The 19,949-nt window shown below is 44.8% G+C and overlaps 1 protein-coding gene across 1 annotated transcript; it reads right to left on the reverse strand.

The window, feature by feature from the left end:
* Positions 1 to 6,913: 6,913 nt before the first annotated feature.
* LOC142414666 (5-hydroxytryptamine receptor 5A-like) lies at positions 6,914 to 18,536 on the reverse strand. Its single transcript, XM_075512142.1, has 2 exons — positions 17,499 to 18,536; positions 6,914 to 7,246 (listed from the first exon to the last, which is right to left on the reverse strand). The coding sequence occupies exons 1-2, from the start codon at positions 18,279 to 18,281 to the stop codon at positions 6,914 to 6,916; spliced, it is 1,116 nt and encodes a 371-aa protein (XP_075368257.1). The 5' UTR covers positions 18,282 to 18,536.
* Between the last annotated feature and the right edge of the window lie 1,413 nt (positions 18,537 to 19,949).

The raw sequence follows: 19,949 nt of genomic DNA on the forward strand, positions 1-19,949 counted from the left end.
TAACTTGAATGGACATTTCAATTTGGGTTTTACAATTTTCATCAAAATTGCTTTAGTATCAAGTAAAATTTCCTAGGTAGGGTAAGTAATGAACTTCTGTGTAGAATAAATGATGTGATTATTTGTTCAGTATAACATTAAACTTCATGCTTACCTGTTACAAACTCAGTAACCTGGAAACTTCAACATGGAATATAAAAACATTGGAACCATTGCTCTGGCTAGGAGCTAGTGATTTTGACTAAGATATAAATCTAGGGTTTGTGAAGATCCAGTTGTTGCTCATAGAAAATAAATTCAGTCCAGATTAGAACTTAATGTAACAAGTCAATTTCTTTCTACAACAGATCAAAATCCAGGGCAGATGGACGCTATCTTTGCTTTCAGATCCCGGTGTGAAAATGAGAGGGAAGAGGCTGGAGAGGTATGGAAAAAGCTACATCAGCTGCTCCTTGCTGTCTGTCGCAGGCTGTGTATGTTGGGGGTACCATTTCTTCTGATACTGAGGAGGAATCAAAATGAAAGAGGCCCTTCTTCTAATGGCCTGCTTAACTTGGTGACTGCCAGGCGTAACCATTACATCAGCCTGTCCCGGTCAGTTTTAGTGTGGAGGAACAAGTACACATCATGCCACGGCTACTCGTGGGAAGGTGATTTTTGGGAACCGTATCCAAGATGCTTTGACACTATAAACATGACAATCCTGCAAAACAGAAACAACTGAGTTAATTTTGGCTTCCAGTAAAATGATGACAGCTATTTGTCAAAGTGAAGGGCGGTGTCAGGAGGTAACTTCTAAGTGGAGTTTTCAAAGGAAGGAGGGCAGTGCTTTAAAGTGTTATTTTCCTTTAAGTCAATAAGCTTTAATGTGTACCATGACTGTGCTGGAGATTTAAGGTCTTTTTGCATAATTATTACATTAATTTTTTCATCTATGGAATTAAAAATATTTTTAATGCCCCCAGTTTGGTGATTGGAGCTGTGCAGCTGAGGCACGAAATTGTGAGAGTGTATATGCATGTACGCAAAGGACTACAGAAACCTATAGCAAGCAGAATGTATCTTAATTCTCTCTTTCAGCTGGTTGGGAGGGAGGACCTAAGAGTTTCTCAGAATTTTCCATCAGTATTGCTGGATTTCTTTGACTGTTTAAAGAGAAGGATCTCGTCCTGAATTCATTTGATGTTAGCAGGCTTGCAAAATATTTACCAGACTTGCAGCAAAACTTCTTTTCTTATTTGATAGAGCCTGCTCAGAGCTTTAATTTGCATTTCAAAAAATTTAATTATTTTGGTATGCTGATGAATAAACTGCTGCAAAGAAAGTCCGCTCTTTGTTTCAGAAGCTGACAGTCTCTGAACTTAAGGCATACACTTACCTTTCAGACCGTGACAGCTTTCTTTAAATAGTGCACTTGTAAAATACCTTTTGAGAGTGAAATCAGTGACATACACCTAATCCAAGCATGACAAAATCCAGACAATCTTTTTGTTACAGTGTATCAAAACGAATGCAGCACTGCACCAAGTCACTATTGATTTGAACAAAAGAAAATCTTGGAAGGCAAGTTAAAATATGACCAATATTTTCTTTAAGGTTTCTTCCCTTCTTCCTCTTTATTTCATGAAAAATCCGCTTATTGAAGTGTGACCTTAGTGTGTACATTTCTGAACCAAAGAGCATTTGATGGGGGAGAAGTGTGTGACATGCAAAAGCATTTTATTGTGTGACAAAGTAGCACGTTGTACTCCTTATTCTCCGGAGACACTATGGCACAGGTATACCCTATATATAGCAAAATGTATATGTATATATAATAATATATGTATATGTAATATACATATATACATATATATAAATATAAACACATATATAAATATAAATACATAAATATATACATATATACATACATAATAAAATATGTATATATAATATATAAAGTATATATAATATATGTATACCTTATATATAGCAAAACTTTAAAGAAATTTCTTTCGAAACATAAAATTACTTGCATGAGAGACAAGGTATTACTTCTTTCAGGTCCCACTTTGTATAGCTGCTGGTACTCACACAAACAGACAGCTGGAGAATTGTGATCTGCTGGTACACCCGCTGCCTTAGCGCCAGCTTGGCTAAATTAGGCATGTAAGCAGGGCACACGTACAAGGCGATACACAAGTCTTACTCGTTTGGGTGGTGGGTGACATACTCTTAGAACAGTCTTTTATCTAAAAAAAGAATTTATGAACACAAGCCTGTTTACTCACGCAGTGCCTACACAGCCGTGGCTGCCGCCTATGGCTGGCGTCAGAGCTACTAAGGCTCTGGTCCCTGGAGCTCGAGGCAGGCGCTGCCTCGTTACCCAGCTCTTCGGGCAGGGTTGGTGGCCGCTTCGCACCCAGCAGCATGTTCCCGTTGTCAGCTGCTGCTTACACCTGGTTTCTTGGTGACTGTGGTGTAGACTAGCTTACGAGGTACTGCTCACAGGGGTTTGTCAGCGTGTATCCTCGGGGCCAAACCATCTCTTTTTGCATCAATCTTCATTTAGGAAGGGCTTGGGAATTCTCATGTAAAACAGCTATTTAGAAGCAGAGACTGAAGTACGGTTGAAAGATCAGGAGCTCCTGGGTACAATAACAAATTACTGAAGAGCTTTCATTGTGGAAGCTGTAGCACGGGTGTGGGTTTCATGGAGTGAGGAGGAGCACAGAAAGTTATTAGCATTTTCTGTTCACATTCGTCTTCCAAATCTCTTCGATTTCTGCACAATCTGTGGATTCCACCAGCACAACAAACTGAGGCCTTAATTTCAAGATAGCTGCAGGGTTCTCGGAGCCTTGCTGCAGGACACAGCAATGCCTTTCTGCTGAGCAGTAGTCTCCAGTGAGTTTTTCTAGGGCAGATTCAGTGTCGGGAAATAAAACTAGTAGTCCACTATATACAAGCAGAGATGCCTGGTGCACACCAAAATTAGCAACTTCTATTTGAGGAAATAAATGACCGTATGTCTAAGCATTGCCAAATGATGTTTCTTCAGAATAGCTGATTCTTTTTTTTTTCCCTATTTGGATATTCAAGATACTGTATCATTTATCTCAGTTCACATGGGAGTTGTATTTTCCATATTTTCTTTGGTCCATCTTGAAGCCAAGGATACCAACACAGCAATAATGTAAGATCTAAACTCTGATGTTTGAAGTGCCCGAAAGAGGAATGCTTGCATGCCTGATTTTACTCTTTCCTCTTTTTTCAATTAAAATAAAGTTGCAAGTTTTAATAATGAGAGTAATTAATCACAGCAATAAAGTACCAAGGGAAGTACAAAATTATCCACAGTTCCAACATTTTTTAATCAAGGTTGATGACTATCCAACAGTTATGCTCCCATTGCACCAAGTTATGGGTTTAGCACAGAAATCCGTGGGTAAGAGGCGGTGCTCGCTGTGCAGAAGGCCAGGGGATGGTGATGCCTTTTCTGGCTTTAAGCGGGAAGCAGCGTCCAGCAGGGTAGGCCATAACCCCAGATAACGTACGTATTTCCCCCACACTAAGCTCAGATTCCATGTGATTAAAATCCAGGATTTTAAATGCTGAATATGAGCCGCTGCTCTTCTAAATGCAGACATGCACAGAGCCAGTGTGGGAAGCTGATTTTGTTAAGAGCTTTCTAAAACCACTGTAGTGAAATGAAAGCTCCACTTGTTTCTCGTCTCCTCTGGGTGAATATGAAGCCAGGCTGCTTTCAGTGGAAGCCTGTCGTTCTGTAACAACTCACTGCTGTCACAGATGCTTGGGTGGGCAGAGCACTAAACCAGTTATCTTGAGAACTTCTCACAGTGAAATTACAGAGGCCCAGATTCACCTCCCGAGGAAGCTAAATTCATCTTTGAGGAGGTGGAGAGCTACATTGTGTGCTACATCAGTAGCCCTGCTACCAGTTCTCAAGCAAGCTGAAGACAGCCCTGCTGCACCTTCAGCATTTGCAGTAGTACCAGTGCAAGTATACAGCTAGACTGAACTGCACGGTAGCCTTCTGGCTTTATGGTATTTCTCAAGTTCCAGATGCCAAGCCATGGTAAAATGTACCCCAAAATCTGTGTTGCTTCTTGGAAGGGTTCCCACACCGGAGCCTGGTGTTCCTCCAGTCAGCTGGCACTTAAAGTCGGAACAAAGCTCTCGTTGCTGCTCCTGCAGCAGCCAGAGACTGTGATGGGCCTTAACTTCAGTGCAGCAGGGCTGGTAATTAGATCTGCATGCTAGTAGCGGCTTGTCTTACAGGCACTAAAATTTGGCCAAAGCATGATCACTGGAAACTTCAGGAGTGGCCACATGCAGGAGATTTGTATGCTCTTCAACAGCCAGCTTAAGAAGACCTCTTCATTTTCTCCTTCCAGGTCATCTGTTTGGATGTTAAGGTTTTTAGAGCAGTGACTCTCTTAGATGAAAAATTCAATTCACTTAAAAAATTCATCAGTGGTTCTGAATAAGACTGGCAGGTTTTAGTAACTTTTAGACTTTTACATATGTGTCTTCCTTTCTGGTTTAATTAAGCCTCCAAACGCTAGTTTGAACTGTAGCTGTTTGATATGCAGGCAAATTGAGATTCAGAAGGGAAAGAGTTACTTAAGCTGCCATTTAAAAGCCTGAGCCACTATCTAACATCTTTCAGAAATTCTACGTTATTAAGATTTCTTAATTCTCATTGAAATTGAGAGGAGAAGCATCCTCTGCAGGTACATACACAAGTGGCTGTGGCAGCAGACACAGCAGGTCACACTGGAATTTCACAGTACTGCAGGGTGTGAAGTCCAGCAGTGCCTGATCTCACTGCACTAGTGAGATGAGGCCAGGCAGTTCCCTTAAGGAACTGGAGGGATGTGCGCTTTGACAGCATTGAAATCACTTATTTAGAAAGGAGCCGGAACTTGCCTCAGTCTAAGTTGCCCATATACCTGACATTAAGCTCAAACTGACATCAGCAGGTACATGGATTGTGTTAGGCTACACTGCCATAAACTCTGCTTTACAGTTAGGCAAGTAAAAGCTTCATCATTTTTCTGTTTTTCAGACAACGAGATACAGACGTTTGATAATACCTCTCTGACATGGCTCTTAAGTTCATCAGTCCCTAGCAGATGGAAATACACCTACCTGCTGCTGCCTGTGAGAGACTGCCAGGATACCAAGACTTTGGTAGGAGCTTCGTGGTCAGCACTCGCGTCAATGCGATGCCCATTAGCTTGGTAACCGTCAGAGATGAGGCTGAGCACAATGCACTGCAGCGAGATCAAGATGCCAGTGGTGTATATTGCTGGAGCTGAAATTTGTGACTTTTAGTCATTCCGTGCAGTTTTGTGTTGTTTGCCTGAGGGTACACTTTGAATCAGAGTTGCTTAAGCAGCAGAAAACACAAAACTGGCAGAGAAAGGCAGCGTAAAAGGTTGAACCTCAGCTTCAAAAGGAGCTGCGATGCTGCCCAGCCCCATCGGTTTTGCCCTTACAGTACCTAAAGAAGCTTTAGGAGGAGATGGGAGACGGTGCTGGGACTCTGTGTCAGTAAAAAGCTGCCACACTAGAAATACTCAGAGATGCTGTCAGCATCCCCCCTCAGGGAAGGGGAGGAAGTAAAACCTACTAGAGGAACAAATACAGAGAGAGAGAGAGACTTGGCAGTATGCATGGAAATACTTATCTTTTAATTTATTTCTGTATATATTGTTGGGAGAGAGGTGTTTGTTAGATCTTGGAAAAACAATTCAGGGCTTGGTTTTGAGTGACTCTGGAGTTTTTGGAGACACTTAGACCTGTTGGCATCAATACCTTTCTTACAGTAGGAGGAAGTTGATGCAAGCTGACAAATTGTGGAATTCACTCAGGTAGGGTGATGAGCACAACATTTATGGTGTACGGAGCCCAGACAGTGCAGTGCGGATACTCACCTACCACTGCCAAGCAGCCATGTGCTGCTGCCAGCAAACCTGGTGATTGAATACAGCATGTTTGGTGTTTGTAACACACATGCATGCTTAGTTTTATGGTAGCATGAAATAATAATGCATACAGTCCCCCTTCACTTGAAGGTATCAGGTGCCTATCTTGAGCTCATCTGGGTTTCAGAAAACAGGGAGAGCCTGAGCCCTGCGGAGTGAGAGAGTACAATCCAGGTGAAAACTCTGCGCTAGACCCTCCTCCTGCACAAGCGGGTGCAAGCACATTCTCAGTAGCTCTGAATAATTTTACACTTGGCTTTAAAATGTCACTTAAACCCCAGCGGACATAACTGACCTGTATTTCACCAAGACTTCCCATCAAGGACTGCTGCTTGCTAGAGAACACACAGCCCTTCAATCATACTAGGGCGTGTTTTTGAGCTGCTTAGTCATCCATTTTAATTTCACATCAATTCAACAACTGATTGAATACGGCATGTTTATTCCCTTCCAAATAAAATTCAAAAATGAAGCCAGCATCCTGCCCATATCACAAACATTCCAGTATTGTTCAATTAGCAGTTCCCACTGGTGCCTTGGCTAATGATGAGAGAGCTACAGAATGGCACCTGTAGCTGGTTAGATGAGACCAGTCCAGTTAGATTTGACAGTCATGGTATTGGACACATACAGTGTTTCGCTTGCAGACCTTAACACACGTTGATTCAAAGAGCAGACGGGAGGTATTGACTGCTTCAATCTTCTTTGCCAAACCCTGGAGCAGCATATATGTATTTCCAAGGGGGAACTGTAAACTGTCAGTCGGTTTATATCCAAACACCTCCATCTTCTTTTTCATTGTTCCTAAATCCCCTCAAGTAGCTCTTGCGCATGAAAACTGTACATACCACAGGCATGTTTCCCTCAAGAAATCCCTGTATTATGCCATAAAGGATTCATTTTCTCCTCTGTGTCCCCTTTTATCTCTGCTTTACAAAAAGGTTCTTGAAGGCATTGTTGTAATTTTTGTTAAATGCTGTATAAATGAGAGGATTAAAGAAAGAATTGGAGTAGCCAAGCCAAAGAAAGATGCTTTTCCAGACGGGTGGGATGGTGCAGGAACAGAGGGGACTTATTAATTCTGTGATGAAGAAAGGGATCCAGCACAGTACAAAAACTCCAATTAAGATGCCAACCATCAGAGCTGCCTTTTTCTCTTTCTGTTCTCTCCATGTTTCTCCATCTGTCTGGAAAGTGATAGCTGCATGACGAGCTGTAAACACCATCTGTGGTTCATGCGAAGCTTCCTTCACCTCAAAACAAAAGCAAACATGGATTCTTACCAAGGCAATTTGTTTGAGTGAAGTATTACTTTTAAATGACAGCACGACATCTGTGCACCTACCACAAAAGGCCCCAACTCCGTTCCTTCCATGCTAAAAGAAAGAAAATGCCCCAGAGTGCCAAAATTACCAGACTTCTCATTATGTTGGAAAAGCTACTGAGTGTGACTGACAAACAACGCTAAATAAAGAGCAACTGATGCCATGTGTGTGGTGGGCATTCTTTTGCAGTTTATTCTACTGGATGCCTTGATACCTAGTGGGAAATCAGGTTGTTACGGAAGGCTAACAAAGGCATGTGCCTTCTGCCTATCCCTAAACTAGACTCTCCTATGCTGCTACATGACCTTTAGGGCTTCTCAGGCCCGAATCATAAATTACTTTCATTCCATTGCAGGTCCTTTGGGTAATTTCACTAAGGTATTAGAGAGGGATCTGCAACAAATGCCCGCTCATCGCCTACCAGATAAAGCTATTTTCTTCAGCCCAACTGCTTGGACGCAGAGCTCAAAATCCCATCCCTGGTGGGTGCAGGAGCTTGGCACTACCACTTGTTCTGCAGAAGGGACAGAGCATACCCCAAAAAACTCAGCTAAATCTGCAGGAATATTTTTCCATCAGAACCTTTTTTAATGAAAGAATTGGATTTCAATTAGAAGAAAGTTTTAAGAAATGTGTCTGATCTTTGGAAAATGCCAGTATTTCATTACCCCCCAAAAATCATAAATGCCTGAAATAAAATTGAATACTTTGGAAATATTTCAGTGGAAAGTAAACCCACCAAGAAGAGTCCCTTATGAAAGACAGAAGTCAGGTGCCTTCTGCTCTTCCTTGGCTATCTCATCACAGGCACTTCTCCCTCCTGGAGAGGGACAGAGCAGTCTATCGCACCAGCTGCAGCCTGGTCACAGTGCCAACACAGTATATGACAATGGGAGCATAAGGATGCACCTGAAATGACGTACCCGCAGGCACTGTGCCACCATTTTGAATTAGCTTATAAAATACTCTGGTAGTATTTTATCGAAGAAAAGCTCTGCTGGAGAAGCAGCATTTTCTGGTCCTCATTTTCTCCCTTCTGTCACCTGTCCTTTATTTCACTCAGAGCTACAGGGTATTCTCACAAAAAGTATTCCATTGCCAGAATAAACACGATTTCAATCGGCCTTCAGTTCAAACTCTGGCTTCTACAGAAGTTACACAAGGGACTCCAGGCTGCTGACAGTGCTTCTTGTCTCCTCTCTCGCCAAGGGCAAGACATTCATCTGCGCAGTGAGTACAGCACAGTGCTCTGGGTGGCAGCAAGACTGGGGCGAACAGGTTCTGGGCACAAGTCATTAATGTGCTTAGAGTCAAACCAGAAAAAGATACTCCCTTGTGATTTTAATCTGAAGATTAAAGTATCTGCGCGTTTAAAGTTCTTCTAGGCACTACAGTTATGAAGACAGTGCAATAAAGTAAACAGTTTAAGGATGCAACCTGAGGCTCTGAAATTTGCGTAAGTGATAATTCACAGGCACTGCAAGACTTTGACAACGCTCCAAAGATGGCTTGTTGTTAAATTAGCCACATATTCTACATGCACATGCCACCTTTGTGCAAGCTTTATAATAGATCGAGGGCCTCTATTTAATATGAGCACAGCACCTCAGAGAGGGAAGCACTGGCAATGGCTAAACAATCACTCTTCAAGATGGATATCCCTGTCTTCACCCTCAGACATCAGACATGGCTGTAGAATGTAAGAGCAGCAAATTACAGGCGCAGGCAAATAATGGAGGAAAATGAAAATCACATCTGTCCTGACAATTAAAATGGGACACCCCTCATGTAGCAAGGATCACACCATTTGTCTGCAGAAGGACTTGCTCTGCACATCTTTAATCACACTCTGCAAAAAGGGATGAATGTATGACACGAGGACAAATTTGTGACAAGCAACCCTGAAAGATTACGTCTTAGCCCTGAGGAATAGCTACATAAGTATGCCTCTTGGGAAGAGCCATACAAAGGACTTTGTCACTAGCATCGGGCATAGTTTGGTACTATATTTAACCTTCACCTCCTACTCAAAAGATAAGAGCTTGCAGTGTGCCATCATCAAATCAGAGCCTTTTCTTTTCGGTACTTCAGGTTTTAGAAGGCTTGTGGCCGAACTGCGGAATTTACTAGTAGCGACTCTTTTATCACTTAATTACATATTGTCAGAAATTTTGATAGAAGATACCACAGCCCTCAGGTGTTTTCCCTAATGAAGCATGCATTTACAGCCTGGTCAAGCTCCTACTGAAATCAGAAGAGTTCTCACAAACTCCACTGATTGTTAGATCAGGCCTCTGAATACTAAACAGCAAGTGCAAATAGATCATGGTATTTTTTTTAAATTTCAGGACAGCAGTTGTCTTCCTGTGTACATAATTTCTACTTTCTCTGTTGTCATAGCTGTTTTTTCAATTATTTTTTGACTAGTTCTGCCTGGGACTTCCGAATAAGATTGTAATAACAGTAATAATAATAAAAGTGCAAATAGCAGCTTGGTGCTTTAGGAGAAATAATGGGATCTCTCATGGAACCTTCCATTAAGTAAACTGTGTAAATATCCCTGGCAGACTGGAGATATTTTGCTTCAATTTTCCATAAGAAATCCTTTGAAAAGGATACACAAAATGTTCTTGAAAAGGTAACTAGTATCCCTCCTCAGCAAGCTCCTTCAGCCTGTGCCTTCAACAGGACTTACACAAGCATTTAAACCTTGGAAGCTGCATGAAAGCTCAGCTTTCCATGATCATCAGCGTCTAACGCTCACCCCATACATTGTTTCCAGCTGACCAGCCGCACACGCTGTGAATGACCCGCGCTCAGTTGGCTCTCCATCAGGCTTGCCCGCCACGACACCTGCCTCTCGGGCACTCCCGGCATGGGGTACCGTTCCAAGTGCCAGCCCCCAGCGTGAGCGCTGCCACTTGGCAGACCTGTGATCCACTGGCCAGCTGCTCCTGGCTTCTACTACTGCACAGGGGACCAGGCTTTACGCAGGGTTTCTAGCGAGGCCCTGTGCTCAGTGCTCCTGTGCTCAATGCCCCTGTAAATGCGTCAGCTTTGCGGTACTGTGCTCCCTCCCTGCCTGGTCACCATATACATACACCTACCACAGGACTGCCAGCAGCTCAACCCTGCCGTGGGCACTGATTCATCAGGGGACAAGTCCACTAGATTTTTAAAGTTAAACACGGATTTAATTTGAAGTGCTGTTCATATCAGAAAATATGTATCAGTGCAGACCGCAAAGCTGGGAAAGTCCAACCTTTCATCATCATTTCAATTTTTTTTATTTTTGTTGCTCTCTATATGATTTGCTGCAGGCCTGATTCATCTCCCTGGCCTGGCTGGTGCAAAATTATCCTTGCTACAACTATCAGCCCCCAAGACTATGTTGTCAAGGCTGTTTTTTATAAGCCAACCCACACAAAGTACATGGAAAGTAAATTAGTCTATCGTAGGCAAACGCTGTTGTGGTACACAGTGCTGGCGGGGGAACCATGCTACAGGATTCCCCCCTTATGCAGGCATGGGGTAATCCACTATAATTTGGCATTGTCTGAAGAAGAGCACAGGCCAAAAAGATTATGTAGCTGGCTTTCCAGCCTTGCCAGTTGTGATTTTCTTGAACTAAACACAGCTCTGACTATACCATATCTGCCGTTTCCAGTGCCAATCCTGGAGGCTTTGCATGACTCCGATTTCTAACGTAAGTCACAATACCTGACCGTTATCCCTGTGCCACGTGGAACAAAGGACAAGCCCAACATAAAACCTCTCCCCCATTTTGGGCCTACTGATGAGTGCTGGTCAGCAGGCTGTGATGGGGGCAAAGGTGGGCACAGGCTGTAAATTAAAGCAATCCATGAAGATGCCTTAGTTTATACTGGGGACATCTCTCATATGTGAGCATCTCTGCACGGCGTTGCACACTGTTCTCAGTCAATGGCTAGCAGCACACTATGCCTTGGGCACAGATTTCCTTTCATCCGTTCAGGCACTGCTCCAGGAGCTGCAAGTCAGAAGCAGTGGGGAAAAAAGCTGGTATGAAAGGACTGCTACTCTGAGGCCAGAATTAGGTTCTGCATTCATGAAATCAGCTATGCCCAGGACAACAGGCTCTGAGAAGTGTAGAGCCAACCGCTTTCCACTGACAGTATCCTAAAGAGAGTTAAATGAAGGAAAAGAGCTCTCAAATACAAATTCTTCTACAGACACAAAGGAGTTTGGTTTTAGTTTCAGAATTCATTCTTCTGTACGTTGATCAGCAGTTACAGTTCAACGCCACTTCTGTTGTTTGTCTGTCCCCAGTAAATTACTACTACTGAATGGCTGTATGTTCCTAGAGTTGTACGAACCCAATTCCTGTGTTCCTAGCAGTATTTGAAAAAACATGCCACCAAGGAGCTTCTGATGAAAACCCTTGATTTGGAACATTTGTTCCTTATAGCTTTAAAGATGGTTATTACTGGTCCTTCGTGGCAGGTACTGTGTATGTGTTTGTACTATACCTCCAGGGTCTGCAATAACAAAACAACAGTAAAGATGATAAACATCAATCAAATCTGGCTTACTATCACAAATTCAGAGTTTTGCCTATTACAGCGTGATTCAGCAAAGATCGTTACTGCCTCAGTGCAGCTTTGGCATACTTCTTGCTCTTTGAACAAGAACACGAGAAACTGAAATGCACAATGAAGGATCAAAACATAGGAATGTCTACACTTTCTTGGATGCTCCACCAATATGACAAACAGTACATTTGACAGGGAAAAGAACACCTGCTTTCTCTCACAGGATTTTCTTCTGCTGTAAGCAGGAATAGCTCTGCCTTTCTCCCAGGAAATCGTTAGCCACTCCACTTTGCTTCCTGCCTCACCTTTCTCCTATCTGAGATCAGCTGCCACTCTTCTGGACAGTTGCACTTTGTTTCCTGACTCCTCTCTTCTACTTGTACAGTCAGAGGCAGAAATAAGAAGTAGAAGGCCTGTGACTCCTTCAGAGAAGGAGAATCTGTTTTCTCTCCCATATTGTCCTGACTGGTTACGTGGGTTGGAGAGGCTGAACGGGCCAAGGTGCAGAACAACACTGCCCTGTTGGAGCTCTGGGGCCTGATACTACCTAAAGTGGGAAGGGCTCTCACAAAACTGGTAAGGTTTGGATCAGGCCTAATTAATCATACACTATACAAGGTACTTCGAGAGGGAAGAAAGAAAAAAACAAAAAAACCAAAAAAAGCCCCAACCATCAATAGAACTTGATTTTTAACTCATCACATGGAAATTTAAGCCTGACTCTGCAATTGCTACATGTAAGTAATCCTGACATTCAGGTTCTGCCATTCTTGGTTTTGCTGGGTGAAACCTATGCTGCAAGTGGCTTCACTGATTTAAAAGAGCACTCTCCAGCAGTATCTGCTGTTTTTCAAGCAGTCTCATTTATTTCAATTGGACTATTTACAGAGAGAATTATTACCTACTGTCAACAAGGTGTGACAAAGTATAGCTCTCTGTCAGTGATGGTACGTCACTAGTTTTTTTAGGTCACTCACATCAGTATTGACTGTAGAATTCACTTTTTAAGAAGTTTCATAATTAGCAAACAAATAACTATACAAGCATGTGTCTAATTTAGGGTCCCAATTCTGCAATTCTTTTGTTTCAAGGGAAAGTAAGAAACAAGTTCTCATTAAAACTAGAAGCACCTCGGATGTTTCATGTCCATCTCCCTCACCTTAATTTTTTTTCAAAGACTTTACAAAGTGTTTTTCAAAAACACAAGTAAAATTTTAACCAAAACCAACTCAAAATACTTATTTTGTAACTATTCTATTCAGCACCTCTATAAGAGTACAGAAACATAACATATGTATGCCAGCTCTCAGCTCACATATGTATGCCAACTCTCAGCGGAGAGACAACTGCCCTTTCTCTGTGTATATATATGTGTGTGTATATACATACACAGTGGCAACCTGCAAAGCACTTTGGCACCTGGCTGTGTTGGCTGAAAAGCACTGTGCAAAAACATCAAGGTATCATCATAATTGTTCCACTTGCTGCATCTGTTTCTTCAAGGCATTTCTACTGGCATATGAGTACTATGACCTCAGATCTTTTCCTCGTTAAATTAACTTGCTAGTATTAACCAGCTACACTGCTGGGCATACCTCAGGCCACAGACCGTAGCCCTGGCACGCAGTTCCAACTCAGGGCTACCTGACAGCTAATTCCTGAGTGCAACACAGACGTCTCTCCCAGCAGGGATCACCGCTGTTACTACTCGCCTCCAGCCTGGGAGGCACTGCCAGCCTTTGGCATCGGCTGCCGAAAGCCCCTTTCATGTCAGATCAACCAGTGCAGGGCACCCGAGGTGAGAACTGACATAGATGCAGGGGGCACTTCACACTCAGAGTAACAGTGACAAAAGAAAAATGTTGCAGGGCGAGCATGACAGATGAGCATTCTCACAGAAGGAAGGTATGAAAGAAAGTAAAGGTAGGAGAGACATTAGATGAGGAAGAAATGGAAAATTAGAGTGAGTTGATGGGCAAAACAAGATAAGTAGAACAGAATTTGCCCCATCAGAGAGAAGGACAGTGCTGACACTGACAACCTAATTACCCTTTGTTGCGTTAAGAGTTACTGTTGCGTAGGAGTCTGAGGAGTGGCGGGGGGGGAACCCTCCCGTTGAGTCACGAGGTTCAGACAGGACCCCCTTGCTTTCTATACTCCTTCTCAGGGAGGAGTCTAGGTGCGGCTAGGTCCAGTCTTAGTCTCAGACTTGGTCCACAGTTTATTTTCTAAGGACTGTATATGTAGCCACTCATCAGAGTCAACGTTTGCCTGTCAGAGCCCTCTCAGGGCTTTCACTGAAACAACTTTGCAAAGTCGATTAAGGCGACAGCGTTAACTTACAACGTTACAAGTCCAGTCGTGTTCAGCGTACTGAACTTCACAATTATGGATTTACTAATAACGCGCTGCACCCCCAGTCTAGTCATGTTGCATGAACCATCACGGCCACACTTAGAGAGTCTGGTTGTGTTCAATAACTACCATGGCTAGATTAATGAAGAGTGCAGTTTATTAGAGCAACAGACACAGAGATTCTTTGGATTACCGGTGATAAATTCACTGTCTGCAAAGCATGTGCAAATACCAAGAGTATGAGTGACACTGCTGGCTATAAACGCGTTAAAAGATAATAAAGCAACTCTAGAGAGATTTCTAAGTTTCCCAGGGAGGATTTGGTATAACCAAGTGTTCGAATCTTACCCAAAGATGTCCCGATGGGGGGGAAGAGAGGCTCAGCCCGTTGACTGATCCCAGAGGTCAGAGTGATACACGATGGTGTCTTCCCTAACATTCTCTCTCTCTTAAGCTATTTTATACTATTTTTCACCTTTCAGGTGGAGCTTGAGTGACTCTAGTCATACATACCTTTGTTTAGGATTGGTGTAAAGTTTTCTCGCTTCGCTTTTAAAGGTATAAGCTAGGAAAAATTCAAAGCGCAAGCTCAGTGAGAGGTGGCCACACCTTGGAGGCAGGTAGCTTTTGGGATGCAGGTGTGTTTTGGTATTATAATGATGTTATAATAAGCAAAGTTCACCAAAAGGACAGCATTTTGTCAGAAACATGATAGACTGTTGGCCCAGGGTAGCAAATGTGCAGCTTATTAGTTACACACAATACCTTTGAGTTCCCATTTAACCGCAGAGCCTGGCCGCATTCCACCCAGGAAGCTTCTTCAATGCTGTACCTTACCCAAAAGTGTGAATATAAGTTTAATTTCTAAGTCACCTCCAGCAATTATCCCACACCCCTGGATGTGGAGAAGCGAAGCTGGATCACCTCACCAGGTTTGCCACATACCCTGGCAATGTTATCTTTGTGTTTGCATGTTTAAAAAAAAAAGGGTTTTGCCAAAGGAACAGCAGTGATGTGTCTGAAGATTCTTTTCTAGAATTCACTGAGGAACTGCTACTTTTCCTGTGGATCATGATTCATGATGGATCCTGCTCCTATTAGCTTAAAAGGGATCAGGAGAAAACTCAGAGAGTAAGTCTCAGTCTCTTAACTTAGAAGAAAACTGAGAAGAAGTGCATCCTGAATGCCAGCTCCCTTGATCCATGGGTTCATTTAATGTACACATGTGCAGCTGGGCATCAGCTCTTCCTTTAGGAAGATGATGAGTAAAGGTTTGCATGTGCATCACAAAAGTCTTTTTATTTAAGCCAGCAAACGAAGCTGCTGGGACAGTGGGGAAGGTTGCCACTATATACCAATTGCAGATTCAAGAATCACTGTTAGAAAAGGAGAAGTCAATATGTCAGTCACTGCAAAGATAAGAAAGATGAAGAACTGCTGGCTTGAGCGTTTGCTGGTATTGCAATAACAGCTACACTGGCAACCCCTCCAAAATGGGTATTCAGCTCACACTGACAGGAGCTCTTTTGTCAGTGTGGCCTAAACCAGGTCCCAGACACTGCATCAGCATAAAGCACTTACCTGCCAGCCTAGCTGTGCCCACGCAAGGGCTTTTGCAGACAGAACTATGACAATTAGGAGCCAGACTTTTTTCATGTTAAAACTGACATACCAACAACATGTCTCTGTGTAGGCTAAAACTTAAGCAGCAATGCCTCAGCTCATTTAGCTTCCCAGAATTTTAGATTCCAAACAACTAGTCCTGTATGAGTATGTGTGTATGTAAAATAGATAGATAAAAAAGATAAAGCATGGAAAACCACTACAAATATTCAGTTAGCTTTTGTGCTTGGAAAGATTATACATTAACTCCAAGCAACACATTCATCATACTTACAACAACTTGGAAAGAAATTTGGTGCAAACCAGGGGATGAAGGCCGTAGGAAAAAAAAAGAATGCCACTAGAGGAGACATTCTCATCTTTTCTAACACATTTTATGCTTTTGCATAGAAGACAGCTTCATCAATCAATTTATATTGAAAACATCTTCAAGACATTATGATCCAAATCTGCAAGTCTGACCGCATATAATTGCGAGCGCTGTCATCTCTTGCTAGAATCAGGGGACACAACCTACGGACTTTTATTTGTGACCATAATAACATGTTTCCTACCATGACTCCAAATCAAAGCTAGAGGGATTTAGCAGAGGAGTGAGGCTCTGCAGGATTAGCCCCAATTGAACAGAAAGGTTCCATGTCTCTTTAGGTATCTATCTCTAACATTCACACAGCTCATCTTTTGTTACTGGGCTTAGCAAATACAACATGCAATCACAAAAATGTACTATAAAGAATCACTTCCGTAGGTCGGAGTGAGAGTAAGAGTATGTGACAGAAGGTGGAGAGAGTTTACAGAGAGCACTACCGAGCACCTTGGCAACACGGCATGGGTGACAGTGTCGTCATGCAGAGAGCCTGACTTAACGGGACACAAGGGGCCAACCCCAACCCTTCTGCAGGCACACAGCTTTCCTGTCAGCTAGGTGTATCCCCAAAATGAATGAGACTTCCCACATGACTAGGGCTTTGTGGGATTACAGACAATGTTTGGGATAAGAAGGAGGAGGACATGGTTTTTAAGACAGCTGGTAATTTTAAAACAGAAACAATTAATCGCTCATTTCTTCAACAGTATACAGTGAGCAATATGTTCCCGATATTCAAGGTAAAATAGCCCAAGCACATAAATAAAGTGTATAATTTGCTTATCAAAATCTATTCAGACACTGATAGATCCCACACAAAGTCAGTGCTGGTAGATAAATGTGCATGCATTTACTCTGTACATTACCTAGCGATCTGTTTATGTCTTTGTTTACCCCATCAACTTTGCAAAAAAATAAAGAGGAAAAAAACCCCAAGGAATGGCAAATTCAAACTAAACAGATGATTTTTAAATTGCTCTCCAGACTGGCAGTGAATGCACCTGTCACTTACTCTTATGGCACACTTAAAAAAAAAATGAGAATAAAACTCTTCTCCCAGAGTGGCGCTTTTTGACGGGCTAATTACCGCTCACGTCCAGTCTGTAACAGAGCTAAATTCACACGAGAGCCCCAGGGCACGTCTCAGTCTTCTCGCTGTGCCAAAACCACCGATGCAGGGGTGATGGCTGGGAGCAGACGAGAAGCAGGAGCACAGGTGCCTGGGGAGGCAGCAGGGGCTCTCCTCCCCGTCCCCCACCCTTACCTGGGCAGCCTCAGGCAGGGGCACCACGGCATTCCTCCTGCGGCCCCCCACGCGGAACTTGGCCGCCTTGTAGATCTTCCAGTAGACGAAGAGCACCACGCAGAGGGGCAGGTAGAAAGCCCCACCGGTGGAGACGATGGCGTAGGAGGGCTCCTGGCTGACCTGGCAACGCTCCTGCTCAGGGCTGTAGGTCTCCCCCCAGCCAAAGAGGGGGGCGAGGGAGATGGTGGCAGAGAGTGCCCAGGTGAGAGCGATCATGATGTTGGAGATGCGGCGGCGGGTGAGCAGCGTGTAGTCCAAGTGGCGGGTGATGGACCAGTAACGGTCCAGGGCGATGGCAGTGACGTTCCAGATGCTGGCCGTGCAGCACAGCACGTCAAAGCAGACCCACACGAGGCACAGCTCCCGGCCCAGCCGCCACCGCCGCCCGGCCGACAGCTCCTTCACCAAGCTCAGCGGCATCACCAGGGCCGCCACCAGCACGTCCGACACCGCTGTGGAGGCCACGAGGTTGTGGGGCACCCGGTGAAAAGCCTTCACTCGCAGGATGGTCGCCAGCACCAGCAGGTTCCAGAGGAAGGTGGCCACAGTCAGGAGCACCAGCAGGGTCAGCATGAGGATGGTGAAGATGGAGAAGGGCTCCCGGCCCCTCAACGTGCTGCCGCCCGCCAGCGCGGAGGCAGCCAAGGAGGCGTTGGTGTCCACATTGGCTGACGAGGCGTTGGCGCCCACGTTGGCCTGACACTGGCCCCGTGGGCTGCAGGGGCTCAGGGGCTCCGCCATGCCTGGGACCGGGGCTCGGCCCCTCACTACTCCTGCACACGAGCCCTCTCCCCCTCCCCAGGCCGCCTGCCGCCCCGGCACCGTCCCCAGCCCCGCAGCCGGGGAGCGGGAGCCCACATGTGCCGCCGCCTCAGCGCAGCCCGCGGCCCCCCCGCGGCGCCGCCGGGCACCCGCTGCCGCCCGCGCCCGCCGCTCCTCACGCCCATTCCGGGCGGCTGCGGCGGCGACGAGGAGGCTCGCCGGGACCACGGCGAGGGGCAGGTACGGGGAGGGCGGCACCGCCGCTCCCGCCCCGCCCCGGCGGCCGGCTCGGGGGCGGTGCCGGAGCCCCTGCGCGCCCTCCGGCCCGCTCCGCTGTGGCGAGAGGCGCCGCTTGCGCCGGCTTCTCCCCGCAGTCCCCGTGAGGGAGGCGGCCGGACACCCCCTTCTCCTCACGGCCCCCGGGAGGCGGCGGGACACCCCATCTCCTCAGGGCCCCTGCCGCCATGTTCCCCTCAGCGCTCCCGCCAGAGCGTTGCCTCGCCTCGAGCAAGCGGCCCCTTCCCGCCGCCGCCGAGCACCGCTGCCGGCCGCAGCCTCCGAGGTTGGTGACGGGTTTAGTATTGAAGACGAGTTATTTCTAGGCTGCAGCACTTAAATGGGAATTTTTCCCGTTACAAAAAAAAAAAAATCTCTGAAATCATCTTAAAATTTTAAGTGGCCGGGAACATCTCCATCTTTACATGTTTTCGGGCAGGTTCATGGCACGGTTTCTTTACTAAGGGCATGTGCCCAGCCCCTGAAAACGCACCCTTCTCCCGGCCCTTTCCAGTAACTACCCTCAAAATCAAGATGTTTCAAATAATTTTAAACCTGTTACACAACCTCTTTTAAAGTCTGCAATAGATGTTAACAGGGTGATACGCATAAAGGAGACACAGCGATCAGCTTTGTCACCTCCTGAGTAATAAATGGTGACAAGCAGTGTGACAGGATCATATTTCGGGTATCATATTTAAGGTGTGTTTAAGGTATTATATCTAAGGTCTTTGGGAAGTATCCTTTATTCCAGCCTGCTTTTATTCCTGGGGTCCTTTACAACCCGTAACCAGCATTTCCACCCGCTTAGACCATTACCAGGACAATTTCAGTGGGAGTTACTGGACAAAACACAGGCTCTTTTCCCTTATCAGGTCATACGGTGCCATCAAGAGCTCTTTAAAGGTGTCTGAAGTTGTTGATCAAAATGATGGTGATGAAAATAAGGTCAAAGAAGGTCAGTGAAGTTTGTTTCCTTGCAAATAGCAGCACACAATGATCATAGACTGTAACGGGGCAGAGTTTGGGGACAGGAGGTTGGTTGCTCATTTTTGAGGTAGAGAAGGAGTATTTTCAGGGTCAGAATAGTCCTGTCTAAATGAATGCTGCTCAAATCAATGTTTTTCACTTGCATTCACGTTCACTGAAGAAACAGCACCATCTGACAAAACACAAACCTCTCACAGCATCACTATGTTACCCACAGCAAGCAGGGTCCAGCTTGCCTCACTCAGGGGGCCCAACTTCAAAAGCTGGAACAACGATGAAATGATTGTTCATTTCAAATTATTACAGAAATGAAAGACAATGACTGTAGTCAGAATAATCAGGCTGTTTTGTTTGGCTAACTTTTGGATGCCACTTCACTCA

This window comes from Mycteria americana, chromosome 9, assembly GCF_035582795.1.
Source record: "Mycteria americana isolate JAX WOST 10 ecotype Jacksonville Zoo and Gardens chromosome 9, USCA_MyAme_1.0, whole genome shotgun sequence".
Classification (NCBI taxonomy): domain Eukaryota; kingdom Metazoa; phylum Chordata; class Aves; order Ciconiiformes; family Ciconiidae; genus Mycteria; species Mycteria americana.